The sequence below is a fragment of the Palaemon carinicauda genome, chromosome 1 (genome assembly GCF_036898095.1).
Source record: "Palaemon carinicauda isolate YSFRI2023 chromosome 1, ASM3689809v2, whole genome shotgun sequence".
NCBI lineage: Eukaryota > Metazoa > Arthropoda > Malacostraca > Decapoda > Palaemonidae > Palaemon > Palaemon carinicauda.
Window position 1 is genome coordinate 208,748,582 of NC_090725.1, and position 19,705 is coordinate 208,768,286.

At 40.0% G+C, this 19,705-nt stretch overlaps 1 protein-coding gene across 3 annotated transcripts in view; it reads left to right on the top strand.

The window, feature by feature from the left end:
* The window catches only part of LOC137653700 (endoplasmic reticulum aminopeptidase 1-like), a 512,338-nt gene that overhangs the window by 339,442 nt on the left and 153,191 nt on the right, over positions 1–19,705 (top strand). For all 3 annotated transcript variants that reach the window (XM_068387282.1, XM_068387289.1, XM_068387299.1), the window contains 2 exons: positions 10,359–10,578; positions 15,090–15,257. In XM_068387282.1, coding sequence (XP_068243383.1) covers positions 10,359–10,578; positions 15,090–15,257 — 388 coding nt within the window. The remainder of the gene's footprint in view (positions 1–10,358; positions 10,579–15,089; positions 15,258–19,705) is intronic.

A 19,705-nucleotide genomic window follows, 5' to 3' on the forward strand; every position in this document is an offset into this window, starting at 1 on the left:
TTTATTATGGGTTTTTAGGCTGATTAACGAATTAAATCAATTACCATGTAATTATGGGAATATTTGCTCCAACATACGATCGTTTTAACATAAGTAGTTTCTGGAACGAATTAAGATCGTATGTAGAGGTATCACTATATATATATATATATATATATATATATATATATATATATATATATATTGCCTTGGTCTAAAGTTTCCTTACTAATCCCATTACAACATGTTTCACATAGGGCTAAGATATCCAAGCTATATTTCATGAATTCACTCTGCACTTGCTGTAACTTCCCAATCTGATTCATGGTTCTAGCATTCCAATTACCTATTTTCAATTTTTCTTTAGTATTTATGAACACGGGAGATTCTTAGCATCCCGCCATGCCGGGGATTGGGACCATTCTGTCATCTCTTTCCATGACTGAATAAACCCATAGAGGATTCATTGGCTAGATACACCAAAGGATAGCCAGTTCCTTTTGATGTGCAGTGCCTATCTAACTGAGGCAAGTGACCCCTGCTGGTCCATACTAATTCTAGTAAGATCACCCGCCAGGCATCAGGAGAAAAAGTCGAAGAGACAGTTTGTCCATCGCCTTAAACCTGATCTGACACCCTGCGCCAGTTACTTCATGGAGATTTAGGGGGGCATTTCCTCCACACCCAGCGCTCTCATTACTCCACAAGTTGCTCATCCGCTTATACAAACATGGATTCCTAAGATATACCACCTAGTATTTATATATATATATATATATATATATATATATATATATATATATATACATATATATATATATATATATATATATATATATATATACCTATATATATATATATATATATATATATATATATATATATATATATATATATATATATATATATATATATATATACATATATATATATATATATATATATATATGTATGTATGTATATGTGTATATATATATATATATATATATATATATATATATATATATATATTTATGTATATATATATACATATATATATGTTTTTATGTATTATATATATGTATATATATATATGTTTATATATATATATATATATATATATATATATATATATATATATATATATATATATATATATATACATATATATATGTTTATATGTATTATATATATGTATATATATATGTTTATATATATATATATATATATATATATATATATATATATATATATATATATATATATATATATATATATATATATATATATATATATATATATATTACTAGTTTCATCGCAATGACTTTTTCAAATCACATTCCCAGTCATAGAGATAAAACTAGTCAAGATTCTCTCAATATTTTCCTTTTTACATTTGTTTTTTCTACAATCACATTTTTACACCATCATCTTCAGCCATTTTTAGTTCAATGCAGGACAAAGGTCTCAGATATGTCTTTCCACGTGCGTCTGGTTATGGTCTTTCTATGCCAGTCTACACAAGCAAACCTTCTTAGTTGAACAATCCATTGTCTTCTTTTCCTTTCCCTGTTTCTTTTGCAATCTCTAGGGACACATTTTATTATTTATAAGGTCCATTTATTGTCTGTCATTCTCATTACGTGTCCTGCCCACATCTATTTTTTTTTCTTACATGTTAGAATATCCTCTACTTTAGTTTGCTTTCATAGCCATTTTGCTTTTTTTCTGTCTCTTAGCGTTATTCCCATCTTTGAGTTGTAACTAGCTTGTAATTTAGTCTAAGGCTTTATTAGGGCTCCAAGTTTCTGATGTATCGTTTCTGATGTATAAGTTAAGACTGTTAAGACCATACCATACTTATATTTTTTAGAGAAAGTTGCATTTCACTTTTTCAAATTCTTATTTTGTTTACCAAAAGCTCTTCATTCCCTGCTTATCTTTTTAATTTTGGTCTTATACTATGGGGAAACACTTACCGTCTGCCGTAAGTACGTATATTCATTAGCAATCTCTAGTTCATCCATAAACCTTATTGAATATGCACACATCTTTTATGCCTTTATTTATATATATATATATATATATATATATATATATATATATATATATATATATATATATATATATATATATATATATATATAATATATATATATATATATATATATATATATATATATATATATATATATATATATATATATATATATATATATACATATATATATATATATATATATATATATATATATATATATATATATATATATATATATATATATATATATATATATATATATATATATATATATATTTGTGTGTGAGTGACCAGTGCTTAAATACATCTTTATATTTTGTTGTGTACGACTTTTGTCAAAATTTGACATATATACACCATAGGAATAGATCTCTGTTATAAACCTATGATCTACTGTATAAATGTATCTATACATACATACATACATGCGTGCATACCGTAGGTTCTAAATTTATGACAGATCTGTTCTTGTGGTTTACGTCAAATTCTGACAAGTGTTGGAGCACAACTAAACACACTGCTGTATATACGCACCAGTCACTGGCACATAAACACATACACACATTATATAAATATGTGTGTATTTATTATTTTTGTATTGTATACATACACATATATACAATATATATTTTTATATGAGTACATATATATATATATATATATATATATATATATATATATATATATATATATATATATATATATATATATATGTATATGTATATATATATATATATATATATATATATATATACATATATATATGTGTATATATATATATATATATATATATATATATATATATATATATATATATATATATATATATATATATATATTTCTGGGCTCTGACCTGTGCCGGCCAGTGAAATGCTCCTTTTACATCATTTCTAAGGTAATAACTGCTATGAATTTTACCAGAGAAAAAATTGTATAGGAATGCTAGGTTGAACCCAGCTCGCTCACCTATTAAGGTGTCGGTATAAATAACTGGGGCGTGATTAAATCACAACCAGAGGTCTTGCACCATTTAGATATCTCCTGTCAATATCCCCGAACAGCGAGGTGCCGTTGAACATCCTAGCTCTGAAACGCTACTACGAACGATCCCACCCACGCCAGTGACGTCACTCCTTTTTCATAGCACCGGCTTGCATACGTTATCTTTTTTCCGGTGCGTGTTTTCCTTGGATTACCCAGGATTTATCTCAGGATGTCGGACCCTACCGTCACTCCTCCTAAGTTAAGTACCAGATCTATAAGTTTTGAGATTTTGGAGTTGACCTTGCCCTTATTTATTATTTCATCACAGTTTTATTTTATCCGCGACCCCGCAACGGGTCCTCGTGGCGGTCGGCCACCTCCTCTCTCTCTCTCGTCGTTCTCAACGTTTTACAATGAGTCTTCTATACTGATTGTTCCTCGTTTTGAACTTTTCTGGGTATCCACGGTTCACACCCCGTGTTATTTTATGTTATGGTAGTCTGTTATTACAATAACAGTTGTTTACGATACTACGGTATCGTAATTTCATGTTAGGTTGGCATGCCTGGTAGCTTTCGAGCGTTACTAGTTTTACTTCGTTTTACGTTCTGCACGTCACGGACGTTCATAACGATCTTATTAGCATACGTTTTATTCTAGAATTATTAGTTTGAAGGGACGTTAACGAGACAGTTCTTTGTTTTACGTTTTTTGTCGGCACTTCACCGACTTTGTGTTATGTTGGTAGCCCTGCCTAGCTCCACGCGCGGTTAGACTTGGTCTTCCCCTGTCTCTCTGTTCGTCCCTCCGTACTATCTTACGATTGATATTATTATTATTATTATTATTATTATTATTATCCAGCATGCCTTCCTCTTTTATTTACCTATTAGTTATATTATTATATTGTTTATCCTAGTCTTTCCGTGTGATCATTCCAGTCGTGGGTCTCTGCTCAGGTTGGTACTCCTGTCCTCTGCCCCACTTGTTAGCCTCCCTCTCCCCATCCGCCCGGCATCCCCACCCCAGGGTTGCCTTCCCTCTCTCTCATGTCGAGTCGTAGAGTCCGCTGTTTTGCGTTACGTTCTCTCCCCCGGGGCCTTCGCTTAACTCCGTTCTGGGCGGTTCCCGATAGTATGTGAGGCTTATTATTATACATTATTTTTGCTATTTTCCCCTACCCTGCCGTAGCCGTTTCTTTCCGCCGACTCGATTGGCCATCAGTCGGCGGGAGGCATTCTGCTTGGTCTGTGGTATCATGTTGTGTTTATATTACATATTTTCACATTCATTCCTGCTACTTCCTCCCGGTCCCGCACCTCACGGACCCATTATAGATCCCTCCACACCCCCTCCCTCTATGGTGTTCCGCACTTCACGGACTCCATGTGTTATTATTTCATTATGGGATCCCCGGACGTAGCTTTCACTTATTCCCTGGTCGAGTTAATTAATCCTGTTTGCCGTCGACGGGTTTGACCCTCGACTCCCCCCCCCCCTGTCCGCCTTCTCCGCCAGTGGACTTTCATGAGCCCTGGGCTCTCTCGGTTGTCTCTCCGGAGCCAACGTTACCTGTAACCACTTGGATTAATCTCCTCTAAATATATTCACATGTATATATATATATATATATATATATATATATATATATATATATATATATATATATATATATATATATATATATATATATATATTATATACTCCCTGTTCTCAACCCCCCCCCCCCCTTTTCGAATACAATCACGCTTACGGATTGACTTATTCTTATCTATATTACAGTCGTAGTATATCCTTTCACCACGATAGTGGTATAATTTAAGCCCCCGGAGCCTCCGGGCCCCTCTTGCTTATCTATAAGATACTCATGTATCTTTTATTTTACAGACAGTACGCTGTGCGATGACGGCATGTTCGGCGGTCCTCCACCAACCCTGCGGCCACGATGTGTGCCGTTCACATGCCCACTGTGCTGTCCTGGTAGATGATTTGATTGTTTGGCATCCGGACAATTGTGTAGTTTGCTACAAAATGACCTCCACTTTAACATCTGACTCGGTGAGTGGAATTACTTTTAGCTATAATACAGACTTGGTAAGTGGAGTTACAATTAATTACAATTAATTACAATTAATTAATTTTAAGGACACCGTTCTTTGGACTCCTCGCATGCCCTTCGATAGCTTCGTGTCTCCGAAGCCCCTGATCTTTTCCTTTTTTCTTCGGCACCATGTTCCTTACCCTCGCTAATAGTCTGTTCTCTTTCAGAGCTCCCAACTTGAAAAGAATACGGCTCAGGCGACCCTCAAAATCTGGATTGGCGGGTTCGCCCGTAATGTGAAGGCCAAACAGCCTTATATCCTCTCTGAGGAATGGTGCTCTCGCATGCAAAGACTTCGGCCGCGGTCCCCAAAGATTTGGCGGATCCTATCATTGAGAATATTGAATCCCTACTATTGGCCCCGGATCAAGAGGAGACAGGCGGGACGTTAACAGAGGACGTCGCTATCCTCAATTTAGACGTAGAGCCCATGGCTATGGATGAACCCGACACAGGTAGGGACATAGGTGAGTCAGGTGGGTCCCGGGCTAAGATTCCTCTCCTTGGCCCGAATTTTTCTTCTACTTCTGACCAATCTTCATTTCAAGGATTCCTGGGGACTCTCGGGGCTGATCTCAAGCCCCGCCCTGTTGCCCCCAAGGTTAAGGCTCACCGCAGGCTTTTACACAAGACCCGCAAGTCTTCGAAACCATCATCAGTGAAGTCAAAATCTTTTTCCACTAGAGTCTCTAAAGACTCAGTTGCTGTGCCCTCGACCTCTCAGGGAGTAGTCTCTATTCCGGCACCTGTACCCCCCCCCCCCCCCCCCCCGGTGGAATCATTTAACCCGAAGGAATTTTTGGGAAAGATGTTCTCTCGTTTGGAAACAATGTTACAAGAGAGTATGACTAATGTGGAGACCATGGTTCAGGGACTCATGCGTTCGGGGCTGCCACCACAGCAGCAATATCTCATCCCCGATGCCTCTAAGCTCCCACCTTTCAACAAAAACAACCCTTGGCGGTTAGCGTTACATGCCCCCCTCTCGGATGGCATGTTATCCATAGAGGGTTTCGGAACTCGGCCTCTCGAGGACTACGAGTTCTACCCGCCGGGTCTTGAATTTCCCTTCCCCGGCTACGCCCGCCTAACAGAGGTGGCTCTAATCCACCTGGATAAGGTCCCGAAAGAGACCGTGATCTTCCCTAAAGAACAGGCACAGTCTGTTTTGGTCCGCATCTTCAGTGAGTGGGACTGTATGAATACAATGATCACAGCCTACAAGAGCTCGTACACTATGTTTGTGGTCAACGAGCAGACCCTGACTCCATGCATGACCAAGATTATGGAGATTGCCTATCAGGCTACCAAGGAGGAGAAGCCCTTACCTCAACTCAGAGAAACGGACTTGACTTCCCTTCTCTTCCCGGGGGATAATGAATGTTGGCGGAACGCCCCATCAACCTTCTCGGTGGGCAAATTGAGCCCGGACTGTGCTTCGACGCAGTTCATTGAACGCCTTCCTAAACTTCCGGAGTCTCTGATTAAATTTGAGTTTGACACCAGGTGTAGGCTCGGTAGGTCGATTAATTCGGTTACTCTTTCCGAATTGACCGTTGCCACTTACGACGAGGAACCTCTCTTTAAGGTCCTCACCAAATCCCTTTTGCAGACCTTATTGACTGACGCCTATGATTTTCATAATGCCAGGTTCCGTTGCCGACGACATGTACTGTCTGAGGCTACGATTAGACACGAACCTAATAGGCTCATCAAAGCCCCAGTCTGGGGTCCGGATCTCTTCCCGGAGGACCTAGTGAATTCGGTGCTCAGCGAGGCAGCTAGAGCCAACCAAAGCCTCAAGGTTAGGTGGGGCCTAGTCCCTAAGAGGAAGTATGAGCCGGCTAGTACCCCAATCCAAGGTAGGAAGAGGTTGAGGCCCTTCCACTCCTTGCAATTTAGACCTTCTCTTCAAGTGGTACAACCGGTCCCGTTTCAGTCTGTTCCTCAAGGTTCCCAGCCTTCTACCTCAAAGGGCCAACAACAACAACAGTACGTGTTGGTCCCTCAAGCTCAAGTCGCCTCGACTTCATTCACCACCTCCCCCGCCTTTAACCCCACGTATGAATCTCAAGGTTCTTTCCATGGCTACCAGCGCCACAGGGGTTCCAGAGGTGCCTTTCGTGCCTGAGGTGGCGGAAGGGGTTTCCACCGAGGCAAGTCTTTCCACGGAGGCAGGGACGGCAAATCATCCTCCAACCATTGAGAACTTGCAGGTAGGAGGGAGACTGTACAAATTTCGGGACCACTGGAAGTTCAGCAATTGGGCTTCCAGTATAATTTCAAAAGGTCTGGGGTGGAGCTGGATACAGGGACCCCCTCCACCAAACAGTTTCTACCAGCTCCCAACAGAAGAGCTACATTCATTCACGAAGGATCTGTTGCAAAAGAACGCAATCCAAAGCATACATCGCTTAAGATTTCAAGGTCGCTTATTCAGCGTGCCAAAGAAAGGCTCAGACAAACGAAGAGTAATCCTGGACCTGTCTCGTCTAAACTCCTTCATTCGTTGCGACAAATTCCACATGCTTACCGTCTCACAGGTGCGGACCTTACTTCCCCGTGGGGCCGTCACCACCTCCATAGATCTTACAGATGCCTACTATCACGTTCCAATAGCAAGGCATTTTCGTCCTTTTCTGGGCTTCAAGCTAGGCGAACAAGCCTATGCATTCAAGGTGATGCCATTCGGCCTCAACATAGCACCCAGAATCCTCACCAAATTAGCAGAGACGGTAATTCAGGAACTTCGAACTCGGGATACAAATAGTGGCTTATCTCGACGATTGGCTGATCTGGTCGGACAACGTCCGGAACTACCACATAGCAACGAACAAGGTCCTCTCCTTCCTTCGACAATTAGGATTTCAGGTCAACCTGGAGAAATCCCGCCTGGTCCCGGAGACCAAGTTTCAATGGCTGGGGCTACAATGGGACCTAAGTTCCCATACGTTGTGCCTCCCAAAAACCAAAAGGAAGGAAATAGCGAAGAATACGAAACAGTTTCTAAGAGACAAGTTGATGTCCAGGAGGAACCAGGAGAGGATCCTGGGTTCCTTACAGTTCGCCTCTGTGACAGACATCGTCCTAAGGTCCAAACTAAAGGACATAAACAGAGTGTGGCGCTCCAGAGCAACCAAAAAACGTCGAGACAGGCGAGCTTGTTTTCTCCCAATCCTGAGAAAAAGTCTGCAGCCTTGTGAAGATAAAAAATCTTTCCAAGTCGGTTCCCTTGCAACATCCGGGCCCGGGACTCGTCGTTCATACAGACGCCTCCTTAACAGGGTGGGGAGGTTACTCCCAACACAAGAAAGTCCAAGGGTTATGGTCATCGATCTTTCAACAAATGCACATCAACGTCCTAGAGGCCATGGCGGTCTTCCTCACTTTAAAACGTCTCAGCCCAGCCAGGAATCTCCATATCAGACTGGTCCTCGACAGTGCAGTCATAGTCCACTGCATCAACAGAAGAGGCTCCAGATCAGCCCACATAAACCACGTTATGTTGACAATTTTCTCCATGGCGGCATCGCACAAGTGGCATCTATCAGCAGTCCATCTAGTGGGAGTCCGGAATGTGGTGGCAGACGCACTTTCCCGGACGACTCCACTGGAGTCGGAATTGTTTACCATTTTTTATATTCATATTTATGTTGAATTCTTACCTTGTTACCTTGTTGAATTGTTTACCATGCTTGTTTATCATTATCCATATCTATATTCAATGCTTACCTACGGGTTTCCTTTTTTGTATTGATTACAATGTTTAATTATCACTTTCATATCCATGTTGATTACGTATTTACGGGATTCCTCATCCCCCCTGTTTGATATTAAATCACCATCTATGTTATTTTTGTGTTATTTTTCTCCCCATGTAGTTAGCCATATTGGGTCCCTATTCTCTGGTACTATTCCACTGGGCGGCACAGGTCAGAGCCCAGAAAAGGGATTTTGACGTAGGAAAAATCTATTTCTGGGTGAGAGACCTGTGCCGCCCAGTGAACCCACCCGTCCCTCACTGTCGGGCCCCAATCTGGGGTGCTATAGGAGTGACGTCACTGGCGTGGGTGGGATCGTTCGTAGTAGCGTTTCAGAGCTAGGATGTTGAACGGCACCTCGCTGTTCGGGGATATTGACAGGAGATATCTAAATGGTGCAAGACATCTGGTTGTGATTTAATCACGCCCCAGTTATTTATACCGACACCTTAATAGGTGAGCGAGCTGGGTTCAACCTAGCATTCCTATACAATTTTTTCTCTGGTAAAATTCATAGCAGTTATTACCTTAGAAATGATGTAAAAGGAGCATTTCACTGGGCGGCACAGGTCTCTCGCCCAGAAATAGATTTTTCCTACGTCAAAATCCCTTATATATATATATATATATATATATATATATATATATATATATATATATATATATATATATATATATATATATATATATATATATATATATATATATACATACATACATACATACATACATACATGCTCTTTGCACTCCCCAAGAGAGATTAATTTACCAAACATTCAGCTGGGCTCTCCAAGGCACGAGAAGAGTTGGAAGACCTAGGTCAACATGGCTGAGGACTATGAAGCGCGAAGTAGGAGTTATGAATGGAGAAGTATTGAATTGAAAGCTCGAGATAACGATAACTGGCGAAATCTACCCGAGGGCCTTTGCGTCAATAGACGTAGGAGGAGATAATGATGATGATATATATATATATATATATATATATATATATATATATATATATATATATATATATATATATATACATATATATATATATATATATATATATATATATATATATATATATATATATATATATATATATATATATATATATATACTGTATGTATATATATATATATATATATATATATATATATATATATATATATATATATATATATATATATAGTAAATTTTAGTATTCTTTTGACCCTGAGGCATATTTTTGAAACTTGACATGAATGAAAGTACTGTATAGAATAAAAGAATTCCGACATCATATCCCATCTATGAGGCAGACTGAAATTGAAATAAAAAGATTATTTGTGACTTTTACTCTTAAGTTGCATTGTTTAGAGTCTGCCTTATGCTAACTTGATGAGGTTTCATCCATTTGCCGTGCGGAAAATTTAGAATTCATGAATCAGAGACTCGCTAAAGAAGTTGCAATTTCCAAAGCACGAAAGCCATGTTGAGTTTTCATTCATCTTTTGTAATATTTTGTATTACTTTCTTGAATGAACAGGTGGAGTGACCTATGGTTGAATGAAGGTTTTGCAAGTTTTATGGAAAGTCTTGGGACAAATGATGCAGAACCAGGATGGGTAATGCAGGAGCAGTTTCTTGTGGAAAAGATGCATCCAGCTCTTGCTTTAGATGCCCTTGTTGCATCACATCCTATATCCACTCCAGTAACTGATCCAGCACAAATCGAATCTATTTTTGATACCATATCGTATAACAAGGTAAAGTAGTAATTGACTTTATATAGTATGTTTTTATTATAATTTATGACGATGGTAGTAGTGGTAGTAGTAGTAGTAGTAGTATGTGTGTGTGATACATTTACAGTATTCAGGACACATAACTTCATCATTTTTAATGCTTTAACTATAACATAGTATAATTAACCTTACATTTCCTACTTTATTTTTGTATAAGAAATTAACAAAAAAACTTTAGAATGTTAAAGAAAAAATAAAAACTTATGACAAGTAATATTTTCACATTAAGAAAACATGTGAAACAGTTAAAAAGCTGAAACTTTATTTTTTCTCTTTTTAAATTGGAAATATGAAGTATTGTTTCAATTTAAAATCAACTTTTAACTTTGATGAAAATGAACTTTATTATCAATAATTCTTTATGAGAATATGCTTTGGTAGAATCTAGCATGAAAATTTATTGTTGTAAGTAGAGGAGTATGGATCTGTCGGTTCCAGATCTTGATAGCTGCTGGTAAGTCATATCTTCATTCAGTTATCCATTTACACTGTTTAGACAAATTTTACATGATTTTAGTTTGAAAGATTTTGTGAACTCTACAAAAGCAAGTTATCATGAATGAGTCAAAGATAGCAAGAGGCCATTTTTATCAAATTTAGAAAGCTTTTATTTCCCTTTAAGCATAGTATTGTGTTTTTTCTTTATTTTAAATTCTTAGTGCCTTACTGCGTGTTCTTGTATTCATTTTTAATACTTCTTAATTAATGCTTATTCTTTTATCTTATTTGTTGACTTGTTTACCTGATTTAAACCTACACTAATTTCTTGCCATAAGTTTATAGTAGCCAATGTTGGTTTCATTTTTTAGTTTGTAAGTCGCCAGTGCACAATTAGAGAAACTTGAGAGAGTAAGAACAATACAAAAGGCAGAATTGTCAACGGCCATTTACATGGAGTTTGTATGCCTAAGAAGTAAATCAACTATTGCTTACCATATAGCCCTTTTATATTAGAGTTATAAGGGAGACATTTGATCTAGCCAAAAATCAAGCACTGAAGGAGTTGGTAACAATGATCATTGCAAAGTGAGGGGTAGTAATTTTGTAAAACGTATGATTTTAAATCCATGTTATAAGGCTGCTTAAAAGGTTCTGTCAATGCAAATTTGTATAACAATTACTGGTGGCTCAAGCTTCCTGTCTTCAAATAGGTGGACCAGCTGTGGCTACCAAAGAGGGTGTGACTCTGGTCTCAAATGGTGAAGGAACTGTTTAGCCACAGTGAAGCCACAAGCATAGATGTTTTTGTAATGTCAAATAGGATATTCAAAGTCTGTGAAACCAAACTGTTAAAGTCTAGGTTCAGAGTATCTCTTGTAATGCTTGAAAATCCACACTCAAAGCTACATAGAGCAGAAGCTTGGGGTTTTCTATCATTGCAAACAGGTCCACTTGAAGATAAGGTGCTTTGATATAACATTCACTTTGTATCCATGGTCATCTGTCTAGACAAGGCATCTGCCACCACATTGAGAGAACCTAATAGGTGGATTGGGGCGAGGGGTGAATCTCCCTCCCTAAGGAACTTCTTAAATGGCAGGAGATAATAGACTGCTATCTGGGTGTCAATGAAGATTTTGATAAGAGAGTTCCTTATTAGACTGAGTTTCTTCAGTATCAGGAAATCTGCCAATAGTTCCAATGCATTTATGTGAAATGCAGCAAACTGAGGAACCATATCTTAAACACTAGGCCTCTGTATGACCTCCCTAACCCAGTATGGATAATTCAGTGTGAAGAATCATTGATACATGGGAAGGGACTAATGTGACCAACATGGAGAGAGCGTTTCTTGATGTCCCAGGTCTAAAAATCATTTTGCAGTATATAGTATTGGTAACAAGAACCTACTTCTGAATCCCCCTGCGAGCTGCTCTCATCCATACCCAATTGAGGCCTTTCAACCTGGTCTATTGAACTGGTTTGACAATTGAAGCTAACTGGAAGAGGCTAAGAGTCTTTCAAGTTGTTGTCCGGAGGAAATATTATTCCGAAAAAAATACGTTGACCATGCATAACATTAATTTTGAAAGTCCTTTGGAAAGCTTATGGGGGTATTTTGACAAGTTCCAGGATAGACTTAGCGAGTTTATTATATGTCCTCTGGGATTATTCCTGATATCGTAAAGTTGATCAGAATTCCTAGATCCTGAATAACTTAAAGGACATGACAGGTGGGAGGCATAGTTCTCTCATCTCAGCCCAGACCTAGTCAGTCATCCAAATAGGCAATGACCGGAACTCTCTGCAACCACAGTAGTTTGATCACTGACTTTGCTAGTTTTGTGAACACCCTTAGGGCTAAGTTGGGGGCAAATGGCAATACTCTGAACCTGTACAAACTCCTCCCAAGTCAAACAATTGGGACATACCAGTATGTGTTATTGATTATGTAGACCTTAAATTTCTAAACGTTTTGAAATATATGCAAAAAATATAAACAAAAGTGATTTTGCTTTAAGTATAACTGTGAGCTAGATTTTGCTTGGATTCTTCTTGAAGACATTTTTATGTAAATCTTTTTACAGTTTGAGCTCTCTCTCTCTCTCTCTCTCTCTCTCTCTCTCTCTCTCTCTCTCTCTCTCTCTCTCTCTCTCTCTCTCTCTCTCTCTTCCTTCAAACAAATATGCCTGATATTATATACAATTAAAAATAAAGATGGTGTATAACATGAAATATAATAGGATATAGTTCTCAGTTAATCTTATCTTCTCTATCTTTTTCTTTCTCTCTCTCTCTCTCTCACGCATAAATCAACAAACAAAAACTACCCTGTAATTTTATGAAATATGTTAGGTATTTCTGGAAAAGGCAAGCTGAAGATATCTGTTTTGTAACTTCAGGATTTGCCTCGGTCGGCATATTGTGGTCCTTTGGAGATTTTTAATATAAATCAGCTTCTAAAACATAATCCTCTTCTTCATCAGCATCTAGGTAATGTTAGCCGACATTTGAGGCTATGTTTTCCAACATTTAAATGAAGTCATGTAGTTTACAAGGAACATGCAGACCATAAATACAGATATATGCATTGACTCTGATGCAGATGGCACACTAGGACTAGCTGTGTTCAAATATATTCCTGGCTTAAGCAAAGGGGTGACTAGCCATGCCCATAAACTTTGTCTGAACAAAAAAGACAATATGTTATAGAGTACTCAATTAGTAGATTAAATCATGTTGTTGCTATATACACAAAAAAGGGATTTTGACGAAGGAAAAATCTATTTTTGTGTGAGATAGTCATGCCGTCCTGATGGAAGTTCCTTCTGGCAACTTCTACAGTATAATATTTCTGCGATTGATATTACAAGAGAATTGCCATCAGGTATCACGGGGTTCCAACCCCCGGAAAGGACATTCCTTGCAAGTTCTCCCTGTGGGGACTCACTAACCAAAGTTTTAATCTTGAGATAACTTTTGGTTGACTAAGGGGAAGAATGTTTCTTTTACTTTTGTACAGTCTCATGTCTTTATGTTCTATCCTCCAACCAGACATCCTGCTGATGATCTAGACACATCAAGTGGATTCCCTTTCCTTCATAATTGAGACAAGCTGGTATGACTAAAGAGCCAGTACAAGTATATAGAATAAATTAGATTTATAATTGGTTTGTATGAAATACATGTTTTATTTTGAAGAAAAAACATTATTTGTATCCTTATTTTTTATAATTTGATATTTATTTTTGGATAACTTTGGCAAATTGAATATGTATAGATTTATATAAGTGACAACAAAAATCATCAGGAAGAAAAAGAAATTCCTGTGCCTCACCTATGTCAGTATAATTACCCCTACCCCTTCCATAGGAGTGGAAGTATAAAGTATTTATTACGCATGGTTTTAGCAAAAACTACCCAAATGTTTTACTATTAGTCTGTTTACCAATATAAGTGTTAGATCTGCCTCACCTTGGTCATGCTTCCATCTATTGAATATTTTTAGTATTGTTTTAAGAATACTGTGAACTTCAAATATTGTATCCTCTCCATATTCCCTCCTTAATAGATTTGATATTGTTGATATTATGGTGACACTACACAAGTTTCAAAATATCACTTATGTCACTGAACCTCCCACCCACCCCTATTCTGTTCCTACAAAATGAAATACAATACAAAACAAATCTTTGCATTTTATCAGTAAAAACTGCCATATAGGTATTTTTTGGATTATTTTTAAATACATATAATGTGTATAGAGTTGTGCTTTAGTCCAATGGGTTTTAAAGATTCATACAGTTTGATTAGTATGGGATATATTTTTATTAAATAAAAAAAGTTATAGGAATAACAGTTCTGTGAAAACTTTGGATTTATTGTCTAAGACTCAGTATTCTATCTATTAAAAGATTTGTGTGCAAAATTTTCAAAAATACTACAGCAATCCCAAAATATTCCTTAGTCAATATTGTATTTGTTAATTTTATTGGTATTGTTATCATTAGTAATATTTATTATTTTTTCAGGGGGCTTCAATAATCAGCATGCTTGAATATTTTCTTGGCCGGGATTTACTTAAAGAAGGCCTGAGGCTTTATCTTGAAGCTCATGAATATGGCAATGCCGAAACTGATGACTTGTGGGATGCCCTCACCAAAATTACAAAAAAGCATGGCCATTTCTTAGATATCAAGGTATGTAATTAAAAAAAAATTTTAAGTTATATAATATTTTTTGGGCTCGAGCCATGTCGTCCTGATGGAAGGTTCCTTTAAGTAGCTTCCTAGGGTATATTTGATTACAGTGATATTCCCAGAGAATTTACCTTTAGGTCTCCAGAATCCTAACTCCTGGCGTGAATATCTTTAAAATTCCTCTCAAGGATATCGCATAATATCAGGGGACGTATATCTTGATACGACACATAGCAATCTTCACCCCGAATAGCGTTTTCGCCTCGAGGGGGAAAGTGGCAAAAATAGAAGGGGAGCCGTTATCAAGGTACCCTTCCTCCGTTACTACCTTGAGTATCTTGATGGCGCCATCACAGCCGCCATATTTTATTCCTTTAAGTGTAGCGCTACTAGCTCGGTGATTTTCCTGTTCGCTCTCGTGTTTTCGCTTATCTCGTTGGATTTATCATGCAATCTCCAGCTTCTTCTGCCTCTGGAAAGTTGAGAATTTGATCTTTACATTGTATAAATTTTAGCTCTTGCCTCATCGTGAAATTAGGTTAAATTAAGTGGAAGAGCTGTTGCCTGAACCAGAGACGTCATGGGCACTGTCATTCGTAACGCATAAGTTATTTAGTTAGCCAGAACGATTTTCCCGGTATAAATAGCATGAATAACTATAGCTATTCAGTCTTCATTGCTAGGAGTTAATTATATTATGCTGATTGTATTCGTAATAGTTTCGGCGATTTAGGTAACCGAACCTTGCTTACGCTAGGCTTCCTAGCCTAGGCGTTTTGTTTACTTTCATGCATGATATAATAGACTTTCCTAGTGTTATTAAGTTTAAATGAATCTGTTTAGGATATTTATACATGTAAGATACATTGATTGCATATAAATTTTCCTCTTCTGAGATAGTATACGAGAGAGTTTCGGTGATTAAGGTAGTCGATTCTTGCCCGCCACTAGGCTACTAGCCTAGTGGCTTTAGTATACTTTCTTACATGTTCCCCGGTTACCCTCGTGTATCGTTTTATCAATTCAGGCGGAGATAGATATCTCCTAGAATTATCATATAAACTGATACTCGTCTCCAGTGAAGATTTAAGGGTAATCCCTCCTTCCCTCTTAGTGTAGCCTTAGGCTACAACCCTAGTTGGTCATGCCTCGAGTTGTCATTCAGGCAGGACTAGGCTAGGGTTTTCTGTCCCTTCCCTTAGCCGCAGATAGCAGGTTTTGGGTTTCGATCAGAACCTCAGAGTATATAGTCTTGTACCAGCAGCCGGCTGGCAGGGTGAGTAGTCATTCCCCTTTCGGACTACGCTGCCGGCATAGGAGGCTAGACCTCCCTAGGCCGCACCTGAAGGGTTCGTATGATATTGCCACCTTCTCCCTGTGGTCTAGTAGACTAGTCCTGTGCTCGCAGACCCTAGGCTGAAGAATAGACATTCTTGCTGCCAGCCCCTTAACTGTATTGGCAGACCCTAGGCTGGAGAATAGATATTTTCCTGCCGCCTAGGATGGCGCCGATACTGAAACAGAGTTTCTTAAAGGCATCGAGGGACTGGCAACCCTATCGGCTCCTTCCACACCTCATACAGGACCCTTCCCCCCCCCCCCCCTTGGTCCTTTAGTGATGGCCTAGCCATTGCAACCCTTTGGCCGTTGTTCTACAATCTCACCGCTTGCCGGCAGGTTGTGGGGCTGGCCAGGGCTTCTGCTTGTAGTAGCTTAGTTGCTCAGCTTTCCCTTATGGACGCAAGGATCCGGGGAAGCTGTGCCGGCTGGGCTGGTTGCCGGCAGGAGATCCCTTTACTGTATAGTGTTCTTCAGTCCTCTCTTGGACTGCCATTCACAGACCTGTGGTCGGCAGAGACCGGCAATGGTTTGTGTGTGGGTGGAATCCTGAATGATACATTCTCCCCTTCCATTTGAACCCTCATTCTGGAGGAAGGTAGTGAGACTGAGCTCTTACATCCTTATTTACTGTTGATACACATTCAATAAGGCACCCTTCATTCCTTGCTTTCTCTCTCTCTATCGGCTAGTGCCGCCGAGTACTAACCTAGCCGGCAGCTGCCGGCCGGGTTAATGCTGCCAGCCACTACCTTAGCTGGCAAGGTGCCGGCTGGAATAGTGTGCCAGCAGCCGGCAAGGCTCCGGCAGAACTGACTTGGCCAGCAGGTGCTGGCCGGGTTGCCGGCTGGGTTGATGCTGCCGGCCACTACCCTGACCGGCAAGGCGCCGGCTTGACTAGTGCGCCGGCAGCTGGCTAGCCGCCGGCAAGGCGCCGGCTTGACTAGTGCACTGGCAGCTGGCGAGCCGCCGGCAAGGCGCCGGCAAGGCGCCGGCTTGACTAGTGCTCCTGCAGCTGGCGAGCCGCCGGCAGTCGCCGACCAGCCACCACCCCAGCCGGAGCATACCCCAGGTGCTAGCCTTTCCGGCAACATGCCGGCTAGAACTACAGTATATGAATATACAGTGGCCAATATATTTGCAGTATAGATCATACTGCAAACAGAAAACTATAGTATAAAGCATACAGTAGTTAATTTTCCAACATACCCTGTGTTTCCATGCACAGTCTATTGTTGAGACCATTCTATATAAGGAAAGGAAGATTTCTTTCCATATACTGATAGATGATCAGTTACAAATGACCCTCATTATTAAAGCTTTGGGAAGTCAGTGTTAAGTTACACTTATCTATCCTTACAGGGTAGAACTCTTCTATTGGGCTTCCTGAATACGAAAACCCTAGGTTTTAATTTTGAGGGAGGTCACAGCAATTGGCTGGACAGGAAACACATGTATGTGTCTTTCCTAATTTTTTTCTAGCTTGTCTACCCTAAGCTATATGCAATAAAAAGTGCAAAGATATTAATAAAGGGATTCTGCGGCCATGAGGAGTGCAGGGCGCACTCTCTCTGTTCAGGTTAATGCTGCCGGCCACTACCTTAGCCGGCAGCCGGCAAGCCTCCAGCAGAACTGACTTGGCCGGCAGGTGCCGGCCAGGTTGATGCCGCCGGCCACTACCCTAAACGGCAAGGCGCCAGCTTGACTAGTGCGCCAGCAGTCAGCGACCGGCCACCACCCCAGCCGACAATGTGCCGGCTGATCTATGCCCCAGGTGCTAGCCTTTCCGGCAACATGCCGGCTAGAACTACAGTATATGACTATACAGTGGCCAGTATATTTGCAGTATAGATCATACTGCAAACAGAAAACTATAGTATAAAGTATACAGTAGTTAATTTTCCAACATACCCTGTGTCTCCATGCACAGTCTATTGTTGAGACCATTCTATATAAGGAAAGGAAGTGTCCTGAAGAGTTCCATTGGCAAAAGAGAACGACAAGCACCCGTATCTACAAAAAATCGCACACCCATTCCTGCATCATGTAAAAAGAAATGATTAGAAACACGGGAGGCCACCGCCACGAGCAATGGCCTACTTACACGTTTTTTGGCCACTGACAATCCTTGGCACATTTCACGGTTCCCCCGAATCTGAAGTGGTAGTAGCAAAACTGCGGCGGATGGGAGGTAGTAAGTGGCTGTAGAAGCCGTTGGTTGGGGCGCGAGCGACTGGTGGGTGGTGGGAGGCTTTGTCGCCGCTTCGGCACGTCACTGGGTAGGCGTGTATGTCCTACGACATTCACGTCAGCTTCGGTTAACGTTGAATAGGCGTCCTCTTTGTCTGGAGTGGAGGCATTGATTGAGGTCTTGAAGGTCGTGAAGTGGCTGTCCATAAGGGCATCGGCTTTGGTCATCAAGTCTTTTATTGGTAAACTATCGACATCGGGTATGGCAGCGCGTACAGGTTCGGGTAAACGGCGTATCTAAAGGGCACGAAGTAGGTTCACCTGACGAGGAGAGCCGTCTGCGGCAGGTTGCAAGCGAGCAATACTGGTCATTTCCCTGAGGGCGAGCGAAGCCCTTTGGTCCCCGAATGGTTGTTGAGAGAGCTGAAAAAGCTTTGCTATACGGGCGGCTGGTGACGGCGAGTACTGCTGCTGAAGGTATGTTTTGAGGGCGTCATACGCTATTGGGGTGTCTCCTTGTTCACAAAGGCAGTCGGATATTTCCGGGAAGGTGTCCTCGGGTATCGCCGCACGAACATAATCTGCTTTGGTGGTTGAGCGAGTCACGCCCTTGATGCGGAACTGGACTTCTGCGCGCTGAAACCAAGAAAGCGCCTCACCGCTGGCGAATGATTAAAGTTTCAATGGGGGAGCCGCAGCATTAACATCCGTAGAGTCCGCCATAGTACCAACAATGGAGGGGCGAGGGGAGGTGGAAGGCAGGAGGAGCGAGTCGACTTCCGGGGTCACCAATGTGACGGGCCGAGAGAAGGGTGTGACTCAAAGAGAGGATGAAAGCAACTGAGTCAGTTTATTATAGAACATTCATTTATATATACATAAACTCCAGGCAAATGCCATCAAAAGGGGATTTCTATATT